General features: G+C 55.7%; 2 protein-coding genes across 3 annotated transcripts; one reads left to right on the top strand and one right to left on the bottom strand.

Annotated features, from left to right (window-relative positions):
* Positions 1 to 9,598: 9,598 nt before the first annotated feature.
* Positions 9,599 to 18,009, top strand: Cdc42ep1 (CDC42 effector protein 1). 2 transcript variants are annotated; one of them, XM_021183414.3, is made up of 3 exons: positions 9,599 to 9,782; positions 14,207 to 14,936; positions 16,238 to 18,009. In XM_021183414.3, exons 2-3 carry the CDS (start codon positions 14,474 to 14,476, stop codon positions 17,008 to 17,010), a joined length of 1,236 nt encoding a protein of 411 aa, XP_021039073.1. In that variant the 5' UTR covers positions 9,599 to 9,782; positions 14,207 to 14,473; the 3' UTR covers positions 17,011 to 18,009. The 2 variants fall into 2 exon arrangements, with proteins under 2 accessions (XP_021039073.1, XP_029325951.1); XM_029470091.2 differs by lacking the exon at positions 9,599 to 9,782 and adding an exon at positions 9,792 to 12,844.
* Positions 18,010 to 18,079: 70 nt separating this feature from the next.
* On the bottom strand, positions 18,080 to 19,538 carry Lgals2 (galectin 2). Its single transcript, XM_021183415.2, has 3 exons — positions 19,375 to 19,538; positions 18,373 to 18,532; positions 18,080 to 18,256 (listed from the first exon to the last, which is right to left on the bottom strand). Exons 1-3 carry the CDS (start codon positions 19,536 to 19,538, stop codon positions 18,113 to 18,115), a joined length of 468 nt encoding a protein of 155 aa, XP_021039074.2. The 3' UTR covers positions 18,080 to 18,112.
* Positions 19,539 to 20,006: the final 468 nt, after the last annotated feature.

Here is a 20,006-nt window from a genome sequence, read left to right as displayed (position 1 = left end):
GGAGAGCCCTACCTACCAGCCTGGGGCCCCAGATGTTACTCAAGATGTTACCTCCGATGCTTTCCCACTCAACCCCTCCAGCCGGCCACCATTCCAAAGGCTCCTCACTTCCCTACTGTACGGGGGGTACGGGGGTACGGGGGTATGGTCCGAGCCCAGCTGGCTGATGTACTGGAGGCCCCTCCCTGGCAGCCAGAGCGGAGGGGCTCCCCCCAGGCCTGTCTTAAGCACCACCCCTGAAGGTCCTTGGGAGTCTTGTAAACAGGAAGCCCCCCCTCCCTCACAGACAGCTCCATGCTGCATGGACACTGGGCTCTGAAGGCCCCGGACTCTTGACCTCTTCGGCTCTGTTTCCTGTCCGCTGGGCTAGAGGAGAGAGGGAGACTGAAATGGTCGGGGGGGGGGGGGGAGGGCGTGCAGGGGAGGGTGACAGCTGAGGAGAGCCAGACCCCGAAAGATCCAGAGCAGCCCTGCACGTAGTAGGTATTCAGTAGAGCTTGGTTAAGGAACCCAAAGCCTGCCCCCACATTTCCCCATAGAAGAGCAATACCACTGGAGAGGGGGACTCTGGGCCACCCTGGCCTGGCAGCCCTGGTGGCCAGCCCCAAGGCTCAGCATCCCCCCATTGTCCCCGTCTGGCCCCGCCCCAGCTCCGGCTGCCTGAGCCAGGCCACCGTCTCAAGGCCCTTTATTTTTAAAATCCCTGTGGTGTTCGTGCCTGAGCCGAAGGAGCAATGCCAGCCACAACGAGCCTGCGGCCTGGGCTTGGGCCCAGAGGCGCCGGGCGGGGCATCCGGCCACCCTGCAGCTGCTGGGCAATTCTGGGAGGGCTTCGAGGCCAGCTGGCCCGCCGGGCTGCCGAGGAAGCCCTGGAATGCCCAGGCTGCAGGCCCGAGGCACTAGCGCTTGTCCTTCGTGGAGGAACTGGGGCCCACCAGGGTGGCAACTGGGCTATGCATCGAACTCTGCTGCGATATGAGTCACTGTCTCCCCATATCCAACCCAACAAACTAGGACCCAGCATCTACTGAGAGAAGAAAGGGGACACATGTTAGTCGTGTGGGGGAGACAGCACTCACACATACCCTCTTTTCCGGGAGCCGAGGGGCCTACAGAGGAGACAGCTTTTTGGTGGTGGTGGTACAGTTCTGGAAGGAAAGTCTAACTAGGATCTAAGAAGTCCAGCCTGGCCCCAGCTCCATCTTTCCCCAGCTGTTTGGTGTTGGGGAAATCACCGAACCTCTGCAAGAACAAGATAGACACAGACCCTTCCCTCACGGGGCTGGAGGGAGATGGTGTAGTTTACTAATGACAGAGCAAGGCATAAGTGAGAGGTGGCTGGTGGGTCATGGAGGGAGGTCACTTGAGCTCCAGTGTCTCACAGGGTTCTAAGTGAGCTGATGGCCTTCCTGGTGTTGGCAAGGAGCACTGTAAGCAGGAAGAATGTATGGCAGTGCAAAGGCCCTGAGACAGAAAGACATAGGTGTGGCCTAAGCGGAGGAGGCGGAGCAAAGGCCCTGAGACAGAAGGGCATGGGCGTGGCCTAAGCTGAGGAGGTAGAAGGAGCTGTTGTTATGGTTGAAGAGAAGCCTGAGCAGGCTGAGTGTCACACAGACCCATGTACACTCTCTGGGCTACCCCTGTGTCCCTTCTTTTGCTGGCCAGATGGCCAGTGTGTGGTGATCCCATGATCCGCCCAGGGGGCTCCCTCTGACCCAACTTGTTCATGCCTTTGATCCTCCCTGAAGTGAGTGAGGTAGGGAGCTCATTTGCTAAGTGGGGAAACTGAGGCAGGAGGGACCAAACAGTGATGGTGGCCTAACCAGATCTACTCTCTTTATGGCCAAGCTCAGCCTCAGTCTTGGGAGCAAGCAGCCCCTGACTAATCCATCCAGGCCAGGCCAGGCCAGGCCAGGCCACTCACTCTGTGATAGCCCCTCGGGTACCCAGTCTTGGTTTCTCTGAAAAGCATTTCCCCGCCTCGTCCCACCCTTCACCCCAGCATCTCCTCTCCTCTCCAGCACACAGGCTCCACCAGAATGTACCAGCCACTTCCCCGACCCCAGTCTCCAGCAGGCAAAGAATGTGGCCTGAGCCTCCCCCGGGGCTCCTCTGGTCAGCAAGCCTTGGCAGGAGACCTCGCTGAGTCAACACAAGGCTGTGGCTGCAGCTCACACTGCCCACCAGGGCTGCATTAGAGACCCAGGAGGAAGAACTGCCTGCTCCCACCCTCTCTCCCCATAAGACTCCCCACCCCCCCACCCGCTCTGGGCTCAAGCCAACACTCTTAACCCCTCCAGGGCCTGCTGATAACCAACTCCATTCCCAGCAGAGCTGTGCTGTGGGACCTCAGGCAAGTCGCAGCAACTCTTCTGGGCTGCTCTCCTCACCTGTGAGAGAGACATCCTCCTCAGAGTCCTTATGACCTTACAAAGGGTTCTCTACATATAAAAAACGATAGAAGCTGCGCGTCCCCCTCTGCCAGATGGGAGTGTGAATTCCTGAGTTCAAAGGCAATGGCTTTGCTCCCTTGCCCTCTCCTGACCTGGTGCTTAATGAGTCTGTTGTGACATGAAGTCCATGACAGAACTGTAAGCCGGGGAGGGGGGTGGCGGGAGGGGGGGGCTGTGATTCCTAAGATGCACACCCCCAGCCTGTGTTTGTAAAACAGCTTCCTCAGGTTGCCACTTTGATGGTATGCATTACTCTTCCCATTTTACAGACAGATAAACTGAGGCAAGGGAGGGTGAGACGCTTGCCCAAGAATCCCAGTTGGGACTAGCTGGAGCCAGGCCTTCTAACACTTGAAAGGGGGAACTTTGGGGCCCTTTCTCTGTGTGTGGCAGCTGAGGTGGGAGGGAGGGACAATGAGCAGAAGACAGAGGGGTGGGGCTGAATTCTGCTGTTGCAGGGAGACATCTTGCCTGGTGGAGTTGCCCTCTCAGGTAAGCGGTGAGCTCCCTGCCATTCAAAGGATGTGTGACAGCGGGACTGTCAGACACACTCAGTGTTGTGGGAGGATGTGGCTACCACATGTGGGAGTCTTTCTGACACTTGAGGATTAGAGAGAGCAGCGGTGAGCTTGGAGCTTTTCATGTGCTCTGAGAGGCCACAGACCAATTTTCCAGGGCGAAATTGGTCCACACTGCCCAGTTATGTGAAGCCGCGGAGGAAGTGGCCCCATCCCCTTGGCCCCGTGTCCTCGCTGGACAATGGGCCGTGAGGATGGGAAAGAAAGAATTCAGCCAGCCTGCAGCAGGGTCCGGCCGGGCCTCTGACCATCTTCCTCTCATCCCCAGCCTAGCCAGCTGAGCAGGAAGCTAGGAGCCAGCAAGCCTGGTGGGGGTGGGGGACGAGGACAGGGGTGTCACTGGCTGAACCAGGGGCTGTGCCAGGTGTGCCGCTGAGTTCTGGCCCTGAACCTGTCAGTCCCCTGGGCAACAGCCCACAGGGAGGGTGAGGAAGGAGAAGCCTCCTGCACACTTGCTCATCTTGGGGCCAGGCTGGGGCAGCGGGCGGGGGCAGGGGGGCTGGGGGGGCAGTGATGGTGATGATTCGGGCCCAAGCCTGGCCCACAGCCCAAGGGCCTATCTCTCCAGCCAGGCTGGACCATGGAGAATAGGCTATTGTTTGTTCTACTCTTAACGTGTTTCCTGTCCCCCCCAGCCCCTCCCCTCTCACCCACCCCCCTCAAGTGAAGAACAAAGGTCTCCTGGATGTGGACCCCTCCCCACCCTTCCATCCTGGGCCTGGCCAGCTTGGAAGAATTCAGTCCCATCACCCAGGGGACAATGGGTCACCTGGGCCTGACCCTTTCTGATGTCCTCACCACCATCTGCAACTGCAAGTGCCTCAGCACCCGCCCCATGTCCCCCTGTGTCCATCCATCTATCTGTCCTCCTCAGGGTGGGGCCAAGGAACCAGCCCCACATCCTTCCTCTGCTCCCCACCCCCACACACCGCCCAGTGTCTTGTTCTCCTGGAGACGAGAGTGGCAATGGGGGGGAGGGGAGGGTCTTTCCCCCCCCTCCATTTCCCTGTGGAAATGGAGCCAGAGCTGAGCCGCCCAGCAGGATCCTCAGGAGAAAAAGTCACCCGAGCTCTCGCCCTTTTCCCAGAGCCCGGAATTCCAGAGGCGTTTCCGGCTGGCCAGCTGTCTCTGAGCTATGCTCTGTGGGCCTCCAGCCCATGTCATGAAACCCTTGGGATTAGCTCCTGTCTTGGCCTAGTGGCTCTCAAGAACTCCTTCACACCCAGGCTTGAGAAGTAGCAGGGACAGACAGGCTGGCACTCATCCGTGGTCACCAGGCCCTCAGGCCAGACCCAACTCTGAGGTTCCAGTCCTCCTCGTGGCTACAGCCTCATACACACATGCCACACGTATGTGCACACATGCCACCCGTATGCATGGTGTACTCAGCCTGGCTTTCAAGCCTTCCAGTTTGCACAGCCTCTGGGAACTATACTATATCCTAAAGTCTCTTCCTCCTCCAGGAAGCATCTTGGAAGGAAGGAAGGAAGGAAGGAAGGAAGGAAGGAAGGAAGGAAGGAAGGAAGAAAGAAAGAAAGAAAGAAAGAAAGAAAGAAAGAAAGAAAGAAAGAAAGAAAGAAAGAAAGAAAGAAAGAAAGAAATGTGTTCCAGGCCAGGGGCTTGAGAGATGACTCAGCAGCTAAGAGCACCAGAGCTCTTCCAGAGGACCCAGGTTTGATTCCCAGCACCTCATGGTGGCTCACAACCATCTGCAACTCCAGTTCCAAGGGATCCAACGCCCCCATGGACCTGACAGGTCCCAGGCACACAGATGGTGCACAGATGATCATGGAGGCAAAGCGTACATAGACATAAGATGAAAAAAAATTTAATTGTCTAAGCTCTGCCCCACAGTTGTCTCTCTTGCTCTTGCCTTCCTGTCCCCTTGCCCCTTCCCCCACTCTTCCCATTCCCTTCCCCCTCTTTCATGGCTGGTCTCTCCTCCTCCTCCTCCCCTCCCCTCCCCCTTCCCCTCCCCCTCCTTCTCTTCTTCTTCTTCTTCTTCTTCTTCTTCTTCTTCTTCTTCTTCTTCTTCTTCTTCTTCTTCTTCTTCTTCTTCTTCTTCTTCTCTCTGTCTCTCTCTCTCTCTGTCTCTCTCTGTCTCTCTCTCTCTCTCTCTCTCTCATATCCTACCCTCTTGACTCCCCTCCCATGCCCTGAATAAACTCTATTCTATACTATACTGTGGCGGTGGGTGGCTGTGGCGCTGGTTCTTTAGCAGGAAGGGATGCCTCAGCATGGGCCCACCAAGGCACCCCCTCCCCCATACCTCACCACACATTCACCAAAACATATCCCCCCCTCTTTATCTTTTTATAAACACATCATATGGTTCTGTAACTTGGATTCGAAACGAGGTTGCTGCAGCCACAACACAGACTACTAACCTCTATAGGATCACAGCAAGCCACAACACAGACTACTAACCTCTATAGGATCACAGCAAGCCACATACCCATCCTGGGGTTCAATTCCCTGTCAGAGAACCAGCTACTAGATGGTTTGATTAGTCTTTCGCGCCATACCCGGGTCAGATGACCAATTTGCCTCTATGGAGCTCCACCAGAGTTTCCTCTGACTGTATCCTGCCCAGACATAGTCCCGGGACCAATAACCCTACATAAGAGTTAAAAAAAACTAAGCCGGGCGTGGTGGCACACACCTTTAATCCCAGCACTCAGGAGGCAGAGGCAGGTGGATTTCTGAGTTCAAGGCCAGCCTGGTCTACAGGGTGAGTTCCAGGACAGCCAGGGCTACACAGAGAAACCCTGTCTCAAAAAAAAAAAAAAGGAGGAAGAGAGAGAGAGAGAGAGAGGTGTAGCCACTCCAGTGCCCCCATGCCAACATTCCCCTGTGTGTAAAGAGATGTCACAGCACTAAAGTTTTCGGGGGCCCCAGTGCTGTCTCCTCCCCCTGGCACGCCCATGAGCTCCTGAGGGAGTCTAGTTCCTGAGAAGATGCAGGCCGCAGGCCTTCCTGAGGTTGGGTCCAGGTGAAGGGATGAGGATCATTCCCCAAACACACCAGGAGTGCAAATGCCAAGTAAGCATCTCGTTGAGCCCTCCCTGGCAAACAGATGCCCCCATGGAGGCCAGACCATAGGTAGTCTAGCTTGAGAGATGGCTTCTGGAGGGCCTCAGAGTGGCCCGTCAGCGGGCATGACTCACGTGTATGTGTGTGTGTGTATGTGAATGTGTGTGTGTGTGTGTGTGTGTGCCCGCGGGTGTGCGTGTGAGTGTGCGAGCACGTGCATGTGTGTGTGTACAGGCTCAGAGGTTTGGGCCCCTGCAGAAAGCCAAGAGTGAGTCTGTGCAAGGGGATCACCGAATGGAGTGTAAAAGGAGTAACTGAAAGAGATGACGATGCACAGCCGGGTGGCCAGATGGGGTAGTGGTTAGGGCTGCTGGAGGAAAGAGAGAATGGACGCCCGAGAAGCAGAAGTGTCCATGGGTGGGTGGGTGGAGGGCAGAGTGGAGGAGTAGGTAAGCGGTTGGGTGAGTGGATGGGTATATAGGTTGTGGATCAAAAGATGAGTGTGTGAGCGGTGTGTAAATGGGCGAAGGGTGAGGAGATAGGTGGGAAGGGATAGGCAGCTAGGTATCTGGATAAATCAGCCATTGCAACTGTGGGTGGATGGACCCCTGGGCATATAAGACACAGAAGACTAGGAACCCTGGGCCAGTGAGTAGAGAAATAAACTGGACATCAATCCAGCCAGACTTTGAAGTCCAAGGAAGCGTGCTGCCCAGGAAGGGCTGATAGACTAGATATAGCCAAGCCAACTCACCCAGCCCCAAAGTTCTCTGCTCTCTACAAAAGGGTGCCCCAAGTGGGAAGTACCCCATCTTAGCCTGTGTCCCCCTCCCCACCTTCCTAGGCAGCTCTACCTTCCTAGAGAGCTCCCTGCTCAGACAAACTTTCTTCCCATAAATCCCCATCCCAGTCTATAAGGGTGAAGTCAGGGCAGCTGAGCCCTGGGAGTACACAGCCCTAGGGCTTGGTGCTTTTAGTACCGGAGAATCCCAGGCATCTCTTGTCAGCAGAGCTCCCCTTTCCTTCCCCAGCTGGGAGCCATTTGTTCTGCATCCTGCATGGTAATTAGGGCTCTGGTAGAGTTAACTCCTGCACTCCTGGCACCCACAGCCTTGGAGGCAGACAGGGAACTTCAGAAACTCAGAAGAAGAGAAAGACGCAAGAAGGGGGAGGGGGTGCTCACCCCTGACTCCTGGATCCCAAGACTCTTCTTCTCCTACCATTTTCCAGAGGAAACTGAGTCAGAGCCTTCGATCCGGAGTGGGACCATGATCAGGGAAGGCAGCCTACATGGAGATAGACTGACCTAGAGACAACCTACAACTGCGAGCAAGGGCCCCTCTCACCCTCAGTTCCCCCATCTGTACAATGGGAAGACAATGTCTGTCCACAAGATTGCCACACCACCAGCTGGGAGAGAGGAAGTCCCTGGAATCTGGTCCAGAGGTTGGAAGGTTCTGAACCACTGAGCCAGGGTACAGAAGATGGCGCAAGAGTAGAAGAGAGTAAACACTTGCATCCAGACAGCTTTCTCCCATCAGCTTCTGTGATGATGCAAGCCTTTGCTCCCAGCACACCAGAGGCAGGGGCAGACAGAGCTCTGTGAGTTCAAGGCCAGCCTGGTCTATATACTGAACTCCAGGCTGCTGGGATGCTCCATCCACAGTAAGATGTTGTCTCAACAAGCAAAGCAAAGACTGCAAACACACCCTCAGGTGTGGTAAATGCCTGCCCTGGAGCTAGGCCCATTTTAAAGAGATGTCTACCCTGTGCTCACAGCTAGCCTGGCACTCTGGGTCTTTGACACAGAGCCAATTATTCTGAGTTGCTCCAGGAACCCTGACTGGAGGGATAAGTTGTTTTCCAGCCAGCCAGAACACCTTTGAGAGGGAAAGCAAGGGCTATTGCTAATCACACTGGGACACTGGTGCTCCCTACAAACAGGAAATGTGGCCATCCTGCCAAACAAAGGAGGAGGCCCTGGACAAGTCATTTCACTCTTTCTGCAAAACAGACCCGATGACAGGATTGCCCCCATGGAGCTGTCACGGAGATTAAATGTGATTACACGTGGTATGCATTAGGTGCGCAATAAAAGCTGAGCGATTTTTAATTGCACCTATGCACGCACAGACACCTGACCATAGTTAAATACCCAGGCCCTGCCTGGCCCAGTTCTCTCCCACAGTGTTCCATGAGTTTTTGTGCCTCTGAGTCTTTGGGACACTGTCCCCAATTTCCCTGGGCGGCTCTGTGGGGGGAAAGATCTGGAACTACCATATCTCAGCCTTATTTGCCTGCCACTGGTGTTCTCTGGGCCTCAGTTTCTCCATCTGTCCATCTGGGAAAAAAATGATCCGTCCCCTGTCGGCTAGTGTGAGAGTTTAGAGTGCCAACCCTGAAGCACAGCACTCTGTGAGGGAGCAGTAAGAGCTTGCTCCCCCACACCCGTCCTTAGGGCTCCTCACCCCTGCAGGGACAGTACTGCCCAGCTCCATCCCTGCCTCTGAGCTCAAAGCCTTTGCCCACAGTCTGTCCAGTGTGAACTTCCTAGGCCCTCTGCATCTCTATTTAAAACTTAACCTGGCTTCCTGCTCCTTTAGGGAACCTTGCTCAATACCCCACTCCCAGACTACCTTAGGGACATGTACTGCCACACACAGCCCCCAGGATTCCTGTCTGTCTGTCTTCACAGAAAAATCAGAGGGTACACGGATGGAGGGGCCTAGGATCTGTCTTCTTGAGCATGGCTGGCTTTGTGCCTTCTTTGAAGTAGTGGGGGCCTCACTAAAGGTTTCTAAGGTGTGACCTCATTTACCTGTTCAGCAACTCTCCTGGTTGTTAGAGCGGAGAACAGGAGATAATGTAATATCCGATGTCTGCTTTGATAACTCCACTATAGTAGGGGCGTGTGTGTGAGTGTGTGTGTGTGTGTGTGTGTTTCTGGGAACAGAACTTCCATCCTCTGGAAGAGCATGAAGCACTCAACTGCTGAGCCCTGTCTCCGGCCTCATGGGGAAACTGAGACATTTGAAAGGCAAGGAGGAACAAGGGCCATCCCAGCTTAAGGGTCCATGAGATTATCACAGGTTACCCTACACCCCTCTACATAGTGGTCGGCTGTAAAGGCCTCGTCCCCAGTCCCCAGAGCAGCTAAATATTCTGCTGGCACCCGACGGGGCTTGTATTGGGTTGCCAGGAATGGGGGATGGAGAAAATGGGAAAGAGTGAATGCCCCACACTTTAAAAAAAGAAAAAGAAAAAAAATTCCAGCGAGTCTTCTGGCCAGTTCCTCCCGCTCCAGCAGGGAAAGGCTGGAGGCCCAGGACAGGGCTGTCAATCCTGGACTCCCCGAGGTCATCTAAGGAGCAGTGGGCAGCAAAGAGTCCCAGTGGCCTCCTCCGGGCAGTCCGGGCTCAGGACAGAGCGAACATTCCCGAGGTCGCCCCGCCTAGGGGAGGTGGGCAGGGGCCTGGCCTGGCTTGGCATCCCTGCCGCGCCACTGCAGCCCTCGCGGCGTGGCCAGCCAGCCCGGGAGGGGGCGCGGCCGCCGCGGGCGGAGCAGGGGCGGAGGGAGTCCGCAGCCCGCCCCCGCCCCGGGATCTGGCCGCCGAGCCCGCGGCCAGGGCGGCGCAGACCGGCCCAGCGACTCTCGGGCAGCGCTGGGACGCGCCGCCGCCGCGCCCGCCCCTGGACCCCCCGGGCTTGACGACACGAGGTAATCGTGGGCGCGGGCCGGGGGAGTGTGCACCGTCCTGGGCGCGGAGGGTGCGCGGGGCCAATCCGTAGGAGGCTGGAAAGTTCGGACTTCTCGGGTGGTTTTGTCACGTTGCGGGACGGTTCAGGGCACCAAAACCGAAGGGTAACGCAGTATACTGGGACGCGAGCAGAGGTGCCCAGGGCCGTTTGCGGCATTCCTGCGCGGGCAGCGGAAGGGAAGGGACCCCAGGGCCTCTCGGCGACGCCAGCGCGGGAGCGGGAAGCTGGGGGGTGGGGGGAACGGACGATGGGGACAGGGCACCCTGCCCCCTCCCCAGCTGCATTCCAGGCTGGAGCAGCGGATGAGGTCATCCCGTCCGGTTCCCTTCTGGCCACGGCAGCCGCTGCCCTCTGCCCGCGCCGGACGGGAGCGAGAGACTCTCCCAAAGTCTCTCTTATGAGATTCCCAGAAGGGGATGTTTCCTGGTTGAAGTCTTTCCTGGACTTCCCATCCCAACTGATTGTGCTCTTGTCCCAACTCACCAAGTTTGAAGGCCGTTTTTCTAAACTGGGAAACTGAGGCTGAGAGAGCACAGCGGTGGAGGGGGAGCTGCCTAGCCTTAACTTGGGGTGCTGGGGCAAGAAGACGTCTTAGTCGGTAGTGTCACACACAATTTAATACCGCCACCACTTGGGAAACTGAGGCAGGACGGTCATAATTTCGAGATCAGCCTGGGAGATATATATCAAGACCTTTTCAACAACAACACACACGTCTTTCCTCCCACTTTCCAGTGGCTCCCTTCTGTCCTACCGGCTCAATGAAGTTCAGAGAAGCCTGAAGTTCAGAAAAGTCTGATCTGGGACGGTGACTCTGGGCAGTTTGTCTTAGTTTCCCTGTCTTCCACCCCAAAGTGCTGGGCTTTGAGGGGATGTCCCTGGAGGACTTCTAATCCCAAATGTCACAAATTGGGGAAAATAGGAAGCAACAAAATCCCGCAGTTTCAGTGTTGCTATCAAAGAGCCACTGTACCCACACTTCCCCTCCAGCGCCCCCAGCAGGCTGTCCGGGAGGTGGGGCTCTGCACACCTGCCTGAGGGTGTGTCTGGGTACTCCAAGGAGCAGCGCTCTGCTCTTCTCTGCTCCCTCTCCTTCCCCACCATCAGAGTGGCTTCTCTTACCCCACTTCCTTGCCTTCACATCCACTCCGTTGGCCTCTGAGTGAGTGGAGTGAGTGGAGCCGGCCAATGCCCCAAAACTTGTCCCTGTGGTCATTACTACTGAGGGAGCCCTGGCCACGTGCCCAGACCATTGCACAGTAAATAAAGAGTTATGTGGGATACTAAGCCTCACCAGGGCCACTCATGCCCTGGTCACGGATGCTGAAGTGCAGAGCCTGATTCCCATTCCTCTCATGCTAGCTTCCCCTTAGCTACTACCTTCACTCAGAGGGCAAGGCCATTCTGCCAGTGTTGGTAAAATGTCAGCTCCATGGTTCACGCTGTTTTTGTTCTGTGATCTGGGTCTCTTCACCCAACCCCCATGTAAAATGGGAGCCGGGAACCTTTACAGGGGCGATTGCCTGGGCCTTTGAGACGCGAAGGTTCCAGTACCTTAGATCCGGGTCAGGCAGGGCGACCGACCTAAAGGCCAGCAACCGTCTGTGGTTAGCACCACTGGATAGGTAGGTGGCTGGAATGAAAGATGCCCCTTACTCATGAAATGTTGGATTTGAACCCAGGCCTGCCCCACTCCAGGATGGGAGAAGCGAGTTTCTCCATCTTCTGCCCCCTCCTCCCTTCTCTGGCAGAGGCTCTTAGACCTGCTTTCTCCATGGGAAGACAGAAACAGTAGCCGAAGTTGAGCCAGGAAGCTCTGTCTCAGTAGATGGGTGTAGAGGATGCTATCTAGAGGTGTCCAGAGGCATTTGGGAGGTGGCTTCATCACATGGGTAGTCAGGGAGTGAGATGGGGACAGGACCCCTCTCCCTGGAAGACACTCAGAAGTTAGAGGATCTGGTGGAGGAGGGTACCTACCACGTTCACATGGTAGGCACAGTGGACCCTTCCACGTGCCAGTTTGCAGAGTGAGCCCTATGCTACTCCACAACTCCTTTCTCCACAGACTAGTTTTTATAGGGCTGGGAAACCTGGCCAGTGTTTACCTGCCACGGGACCTTGGGTGAGTCTGTTCCCCAGGCCATGTCAGCCTTTGTAGCCTGAGCCAGCCTTCCAGCCTCAAGGGGGTGTTGGAGACTCATCTGATGACATCATGTCATTGGTCGGCCCACAGCAAAGCAAAGTGCTTTATAACTTCAGCAAACATTCCACAGGGGACCTCTCGGTGCTGGGGGTGCCAGGGAAAGGGATGATTCAGAAGTCGCCCCCCCTCCTGGGGGGGAGGGGGAGGAGCTAGGGTTGGAGGAGGATCCGGTGGTAGGACGGAAGAGAATGCAGTCCCAAAACAAAGCGAGCTTTGTCCAGTTCTCCTCTTTGTTTTATCTTGTTAGTTAACCTATTTTGAATTTCAAATAACATTATAGAAGGGCTCGCACTGAGAATTTTTATGCTTGCAGGCGGCAGCTAGGGCTGAGAAATTAAAAAAAAAAAAAAAAAAAAAACAAGCCAATATTGAAACTCAGGTCTAGATCTTTATCAGCTGAGCAGGTGTGTGGAGGTGACTTGCCCAAGGTCACAGGGTGAGGACTCTTGAGTCCCCAGCCTATTCTACCCCCCTCAGAAGGTGCCAGGAGGTAGTCCTTTGGCGGGAAGGTTATCTCAGCTAGTGATTAGGCCGGCCACGTGCTAATGCTGGGAGGGAGGGAGGCAGGAAAATCCAGGCGTCGGTCGCTCCACCCTCAGCCTGCTCAGGGAAACAAGACTGGGCCCCGAAAGTCGGCGAGGGCTTAAGTGAGTCAGAGGCTCCGAGTTCAAGTTGGGACTAGCTTTTTGATGGGACCTTGAGCAAGCGTGGCCCTCACTGGGTCCCAGAAAAATCAGAGTTCAGTCTACAGGATTCCCAAAGGCTCTCCAACCGCCTAGGGAAGGAGAAGAGGGGACACCGAGAGACCAGCTGAGACGGTAAGGACAAGAGAGGGTCCGTGAGGGATCAGGAAGGACATTGGTAGGTAGGGAGTAGCCTTTGGCACCCACGGGACTCCCCCCACCCCTCCAAAACTTGTTCCCCAACAACAAGGCTCCTCTATCAACCTGACAAACAGATAAAGCCCTTTCCCCCAGGCCTTCTCAGAGCCTTGAGTCAACTCAAGCATGTAGGAGCCAGCTGGAAAAAGCCACTTCTGACCGCAGGATCCTTTTTCCAGGAAGCACCTTGGAGGCCAAGGCTTCTGTGGGCTGTCAGCGCTGGCCGGCTGGGAGGCCGGCTGTGTACACAGCCCTGCACAAGACCTTGGCAGGGTGCCTCCTTTCTCCTGACCTCTCCAGGTAGAATAGATTGAACCTACAGAGAACTGAAACTTGCCAGCCAGAGGCGATGTTGCCTGGGGCCCAGGGTCATTGGGATAAGGAGCCCAATTCCCCCTCCATTCCTCACTGAGACGCCACAGGCACTAAGTCACCAGAGATTCTCATTCCTGCTCTGGCGCCCGCCTCCTGCAGGTCTAGTGTCCACACATCATCTGACTTGTGCAGGAGAGCCGTGGGCACCTCCCCGGTGGGCCTTAGGTAGAGATCAATCAATCATTTTTCTGCTTCGCTGATGCCCGCTGTGAACGAAAAACAGAATGGAGTCTTTGTGCCCGGGCCACTCAGTGATACTCAGAGGCTGCTGTCCACTCTGTGTGTTCTCAGACTCTGGTGTGGGAGTGCACGTGTCCAGGTGCTCACATACAGAAGCCAGTGGAGGACATTGGACGCCCTGTTCTGTCACTCTCACTTAGTCCCTGGAGACAGAGTAGCTGACTGAACCTGAAACTTGTGGGTTTTTTTGTTTTTTTGTTTTTTTTTTAAGCTAGACTACCTATAATCCTCCTGTCTCCATTCCTCCCCCTCCCCCCCCAAAACACTGGAATCACAGGCACATGTAACTAGGGCCAACTTCCACATGGGTATTGGGGAATGAAACTCGGGTCCTCAGACATGCTCAGTGAGCATTCCCTCATTCGGTCACACCCTCCACCCACCTCCCAGCTCTTTTTTGAACTTTTTTTTTTTTTTTCCAAGACAGGGTTTCTCTGTATAGCCCTGGCTGTCCTGGAACTCACTTTGTAGACCAGGCTGGCCTCGAACTCAGAAATCCTCCTGCCTCTGCCTCCCGAGTGCTGGGATTAAAGGCGTGCGCCACCACACCCGGCTCCTTTGTGTATTCTAATCAAGGATCTGTGCATCGTCAGGCAGCCTTGTTTGTTCTCTCGGTGGCTACTGTTTGCACTGGGGTTTCCTCTTCTGCTGACATGCCACAATGCTGTCTTTCTGCCCTTCCAGGTCTCCACTCCAGGGTAGGGACCAACCTTTTTTAAGGCCCTTCTCCTGCCGCCTTTGATCAGCCTCACTAGGACCAGAAGCAGAGAGAGAACCCACAGACTCCCTCAGCCTCAGCACTGGGGACAGCGCCTTAGTAAAGTCAAGGGTGGCCTTGTGCTTCGCCATCTTCATTGAGAGGAAGGGGCTGAGAAGGATCCCTGAGTCCAGCCTGCCATCTTCCCTGGCCCCAAGGTGGCATGGACTAGCAGTTGTAAGCAATCAAAGCTGATGCCCGGTCCCCAGGGGGGCACAGGAGCCCCCACCATGAGCCTGGGCAAGCTGTCTCCTGTGGGATGGGTGTCCAGTTCCCATGGAAAGAGACGCCTGACAGCAGACATGATCAGCCCCCCACTTGGGGACTTCCGCCACACCATGCACGTAGGCCGCGGTGGGGATGTCTTCGGAGATACGTCCTTCCTCAGCAACCACGGAGGCCGCTCTGGAAACACCCACCGCTCACCCCGAAGTTTCCTGGCCAGGAAGCTCCAGCAGGTGCGCAGAGTCGGGGTGCCACCTCGAAGGACGGCTTCCCCGGCTGCGCCGTCACCTGCTCCACCTCCCATCTCGCCCATCATCAAGAACGCCATCTCCCTGCCTCAGCTCAACCAGGCCACCTATGACAGCCTGGTGGTGGGCAAGCTTAGCTTTGACAGCACGCCAGCTAGCTCCATGGATGGCCACTCTGGTTACGGTGAGGACCTGGGGTACAGTAGCCCAGAGAGATTCTGCCAAGCCTCCATATCAGTCTTCCCCCACAGCTGATTAATCTCCCAGTGGAAGTCGGGCCCCCAGTCTAGGCTCAGGATTACGGGAGTAAGCTTAGGGAGGTGGGGTTTGCAGTTTACATTTCTCTCACTCTCTCCGTGGCTCACACAAGCCTTTTTCCCATCTCTGGGCTCTGTGGCTAGACCTCTCCTTCCTGGCTCCTAACCAGTGTCAGAGGGTATCATGGCGAGGCTCTGAGCCCACTCTGATTTCTAGTCGTTGTTCCTCTGACTGCAGTAAGCACATGGACTCCCAAGCTCCAAACCTCACCTATAAAGGTCCCTTAGTCTCGTTGTTAAGATTCAATGAAGTCAGCCGGGCGTGGTGGCACACGCCTTTAATCCCAGCACTCGGGAGGCAGAGGCAGGAGGATTTCTGAGTTCGAGGCCAGCCTGGTCTACAAAGTGAGTTCCAGGACAGCCAGGGCTATAAAGAGAAACCCTGTCTCAAAAAACCAAAAAAAAAAAAAAAAAAAAGATGCAATGAAGTCATGAGTCCAGTCTGATCTGCATAGTGAGTTCCAGAACAGCCTGGGCTACTACATTCTGAGACCCTGTCTCAAAATGCAAAACAAAACGAAGATAGAGTGAAATCACACACGCGCTGGGTTGCTTTGCAGCAGGTGCCAGGGGCAGAAGCTGTTATTTGAACAAAGGCTCCTGTAACTTGGCAAGTTGACCCAGGTGTGAATGCCACCGGGGTTTTGGCAGGACAACTCACCAGGGGACCGTGGGTAGCTGCTGCCCCCTCGTGGCCATGTCATGCATTACAGTCTTGCTGCCACTATAGGCACAAGGAACTCCATCACCTGTCAGGCCTGGGAGTCCTGGAAGCTGGTAAACTTTTGGAAGACACGAGCCTGTCCTGGGAGCCTGTGATTTCTCTGTTCTGGCCCTGGCTTCTGGTTCTTTCCTGTATCCACAGGTCACCTCAGGTGCTCTGAGTTTACCTGTAGCGATCAGTCAGCATCAGAACCAGGAACCATGACCCAGTCCACACCAGGGACTGGGTATCAAGATTCAGGTTAGGGTTAGTCTCATAGAGAGAGTATAGAAGGCTGTGGGGTCCTTACATTAGAAAAGCAGGCAAAATGGAGGCCAGCGGGTGTGTGTGTGTGTGTGTGTGTGTGTGTGTGTGTATACAGCTTACCGAGCGTTGTCCTGACTCTTTGTCTCCAAGAACGGACTAGGGACCCCACCCCTGACCTTCTCCCCATTTCTCTGCTAGGCCTGGAGTCTGGCTTCTGCACCATCTCACGCCTGCCACGCGTGGAAAAGCACAGCAACCGTGACCGTGACCGTGACCATGACCCGGACCATTCTCAAGACCGAGAGCAAAGTCCTTTCCCCTCTGAGCCTACCCCTAACCCTGAGCTCCGACGCTCTGACTCTCTCTTGTCGTTCCGTTTTGACCTTGACCTTGGGCCCTCACTCCTCAGTGAGCTGCTAGGGGTCATGAGCCTTTCAGAAGCCCCAGCCGCTGAGACCCCAGTCCCTACTGCCAACCCCCCTGCTCCTGCAGCAAACCCTACCCCTACTGCAAAACCCCCAGCCCATGTGATAACCACTCTAGATGCTGTGACAAGCCTTCCAGCCTCTGCTGTGACAAGCCTTCCAGCCTCTGCAGCAGCAAGCTCCCCATCCCATGGACATTTCCCCAATGGGGTAACTTCTGTGTTGGGCCCTGCGGCTGAGGTAAAGCCCAGACCTGTGGGAGAGGGTCCCCAGGTACCCTCCAACATGGCCTTTGACAGGCGTGGAACCAGCTGGGGGGCCAGCCGGGCCAGCTGGGGGGCCAGCCGGGCCAGCCGCCACTACACTGAGATGGATGCCCGGCGGGAGCTGGCAGGGGTGTTACCCCAAGTTCATGGCTCCTGGGAGAGTCTGAATGAAGACTGGAGCACGCCTCCAGCCAGCGTCAGGGCTCCTGTGCCCAGCTCGGTGCAGGTCAATGCCTTTGAGTTTGCTGATGCTGAGGAAGATGACGAGGTCAAGGTGTAAGGGACTGGCCATGGACTCCAGGTCCTGTCAGCCTCAGGGCTCACAGAACAGAGGGGCTGAGTTCATTTGCCTAACAGCTACAAGACGTGGTCGATGGGAGTTGCCAGACCTTGCATAGACCAGATCCTTCCTGGTCTATGCAAGGCAGGCATGGGTCCCCGCTGACCTGACCCAGCTCCCTCCACTCTCCCTAGGCCCACTAGCTCTTCAGTTATAACCTACACCACCCCCTGTGGTCTGACAAGTATGGCCTTTGTGCCCCAGGACGCTTCCCGTGGGGGGTTGGGGGTGGGGCAAGGACCACACAGGGCCATTGTCTGTGAGTGGGACTGGCTGCCCCTACTCATTGAGAGCTACCGTAGAAGGCCTCCTCTGTGTTCTCAGTAGCGCGATTCCAGGCTCCTCCTCAGTTCCCAGAGAAAGGTCAGGCGTGACACAGGAACAAATCTTCTGTGTACCCCAGACCTGCCCCAGACCTGATGGTTAAATCTTCTCTGTTAAGATCCGCCTGCCCAAGGAGGCAGGCGCGGCCCCTGCTGACCTGTGCTTTCTACTCCTGAGAGTTTGGAAAGTTGAGGACCCCCTTCTGGCGCCCCCACTCTAGCTAGGAGAGAAGGGGGGGCCAGACGAGCTAATGAGTAACCAACCTGGAATGTTCAATGATAAGAAGCCCAGGTGGGACCCTTATCTGCAGTTCCTGGAACACCCCGGCCCCAGGTGCCAGGAACTGGTATGTGCCCCATAATCCCATGGGGCCGCTTGGCAGGTGCTCAGATCACCGGGAGGGAGACAGGTCCCCATGCAGAGGGTGGCTCAGGAGCACCTCCCATCCTCTCTTCTCAGCAGTACTATACCCCGTGCCTCAGTTTCCTGCCCCCTCCCCCCCCCCCCATACCAAAGCCGGGGGTGGGGGGTGGGGAGGAGCATTAACATGCGTGGAAAATGCTAACAGTTCTTGCTGTGGAAATAATAAATGTGGATTCTTTTATTTGACTTTGACCTTGGGGGAAAGCACAGACCCTAAAGGCTGCGGTTCTGGTGGGGGCTTCCTGGAGGGCTGGCTGAAGCTGGTTGTGGGGGCTAAGGTCTTCTGAGGTGCCGCTCACTCCAGTTTGAAGGAGGAGATCTGGAGCCCGCCCATGCTCAAGTAGTGCAGTTGGTTGTGGCCCAGCCTGTTGGGGAAGGTCAGCTGGTGTCCGTCAGGCAACGTCACCTTGAAGTCTTTATCTTGGAAGGTGATGGTGATCTGCAGGGAGAGGAAGTTTATCAGGAGAGCCTGGGAAGGGTCCCGACAGGTGCCTGGTGGCGCTCCCCAGGTTGGGGCTGGAGGGCCTTGGCTGTTGGGTTCTCCTTTGACCTCACCTTGACCTCTGACCCTGGACTGAAGCACATGTGATTTTCTCGTTGCTCTTGTCCCCAGCGGCCACCTTCACTGGTGTTACAGACAATGGTGGATTCATTGAAGCGAGGGTTAAAATGCAGGTTGAGGGTTTCTTTCCCCTGGCCCAGGTTAATGAGGAAGCTGTATGGAGTGAGTGACAGGGAGAAGAACTTAGGGCTTTGGTTGACCACAGGCTAGAAGGGTCAGAGAAGATGTCATTGAGATCTGTGTCGGGCTTTGCATTTGGTGAGTGGTCTGTCTGGGATAGGCTCTGAGGCTGTTGACAGAAGTCACTTCAGGCGTTAGAGTTGTCTGTCCTGGGGGAGACCGTTGAAGGCCTGTCGCCACAGGGGTATCGGCAGGGGTAGATGGCTCAACAGGATCACTAGAGGAGTCTGGGTAGGACATTCAGAGCCCTTGTAAGTAGGACGTTCTGGGTGTGGGATTCCATCATGGGGAGGGTTGGGGCTCTCAGACCAAGGATCTCTGCAAATGAGGGACCTGGGTGGGGAAGCAGGGCTGTTTCTCCTAATTCTTATTGTGTGCCTGCCTGCCGCCTTCCTAACCGACAATGGCAAGAGGTTCGGCTCAGGAGATGCTGTTGTACACTTTATCAGCCTGATACTGAACAGCAGGGGTGGGGTTGGGGTGTGGCTCCGGCTCAGATAGAGGAAACAAGTGAGGCCTTTGTTGCCCCCTAGTGGCTGCCTCTGGTTAGCATCACAGGCTCCAGACCTGCCAGGCCAGGCAGAGAGCGCCATCCCTCTCCATCCGGCCCCTTTGGTGGCAATTGAGACAAGGAGCAGAGAGCACAGTTTCAGTCCTGACATTCTGAAGGTTCCTAAGCGAAAGCTTAGATGCAAAGGCTGCTCCTAGCAGGAGCCACTCAGGGGTGTGGTAAGGAGCAGACAAAAAAAAAAAAGAGTCGCTCCTTCCTGAGTCCTTGAGGGTCCCAGTCCTCAGCCATCCCACACCTTACATACCGGTCCACATCATTGTGGATCTTGCCTTTAATCTTCAGGGACATCCCTGGTTTCATGTTCAGGTCTTTGACCTCAAATTTCTCCTGGAGCAACAGAACATGTTTGTTAGAGAGCCCCACAGGGAACCATAAAAGGGACCCATCGGCCTGCCACCACCTCGCCATCCCAGATGACTCCATTCTCTCTGCCCTCACGGAGACCACAGGATTCTGACTCCGGCTTCCCAGAGCCCTCTTACCCTCTGCTGGCTCTCCTCCACCCCACAACTCAAAAAAGACTGGCTAGATCCAGAGGTTCACAGAATGAACAGCCTGGCCTCTGCCGTAGTTTCCCATTGTTCAAGTAACACACTGCCCTTGGCAGATCCGCAGATCCGGGCTGGGTGTGCTGGCACCTGCCTTTAATCCCAGAATTTGGGAGGTAGAAGCAGGTAGAATTCTGTGAGCTTGAGGTCAGCCTAATCTACCTTAGCAAGTTCCAGGCCAGCCAGAGCTACATAGTGAAACACTGTCTCAACAAACTAACTAACTAACTAACTAACTAACTAACTAGCAACAACGCAATGCAGTGACACATGCTTGCAGTCTAAGTATGGGGGGCAGAGTCACGAGGATCCCTGGGACTCCCTGGCC

This window comes from Mus caroli, unplaced genomic scaffold, assembly GCF_978045245.1.
Source record: "Mus caroli unplaced genomic scaffold, Mus_caroli_1 scaffold_16, whole genome shotgun sequence".
In the NCBI taxonomy this organism is placed as follows: domain Eukaryota; kingdom Metazoa; phylum Chordata; class Mammalia; order Rodentia; family Muridae; genus Mus; species Mus caroli.
The sequence above is the reverse complement of the archived record's forward strand: the minus strand, read 5'-3'. Positions and strand labels throughout refer to the sequence as shown.

Bases quoted from the DNA above. Each gene is read 5' to 3' on its own strand.
- Cdc42ep1 (XM_021183414.3), top strand. From the start codon at position 14,474: ATGCCCGGTCCCCAGGGGGGCACAGGAGCCCCCACCATGAGCCTGGGC. The intron at 14,937-16,237 runs GTGAGGACCTGG...TTTCTCTGCTAG, and splicing joins GGATGGCCACTCTGGTTACG to GCCTGGAGTCTGGCTTCTGC.
- Lgals2 (XM_021183415.2), bottom strand. From the start codon at position 19,538: ATGGCGAGGTGGTGGCAGGCCGATGGGTCCCTTTTATGGTTCCCTGTG. The intron at 18,533-19,374 runs GTATGTAAGGTG...CACTCCATACAG, and splicing joins ATCCACAATGATGTGGACCG to CTTCCTCATTAACCTGGGCC. The intron at 18,257-18,372 runs GTGAGGTCAAAG...CTCTCCCTGCAG, and splicing joins GTCCAGGGTCAGAGGTCAAG to ATCACCATCACCTTCCAAGA.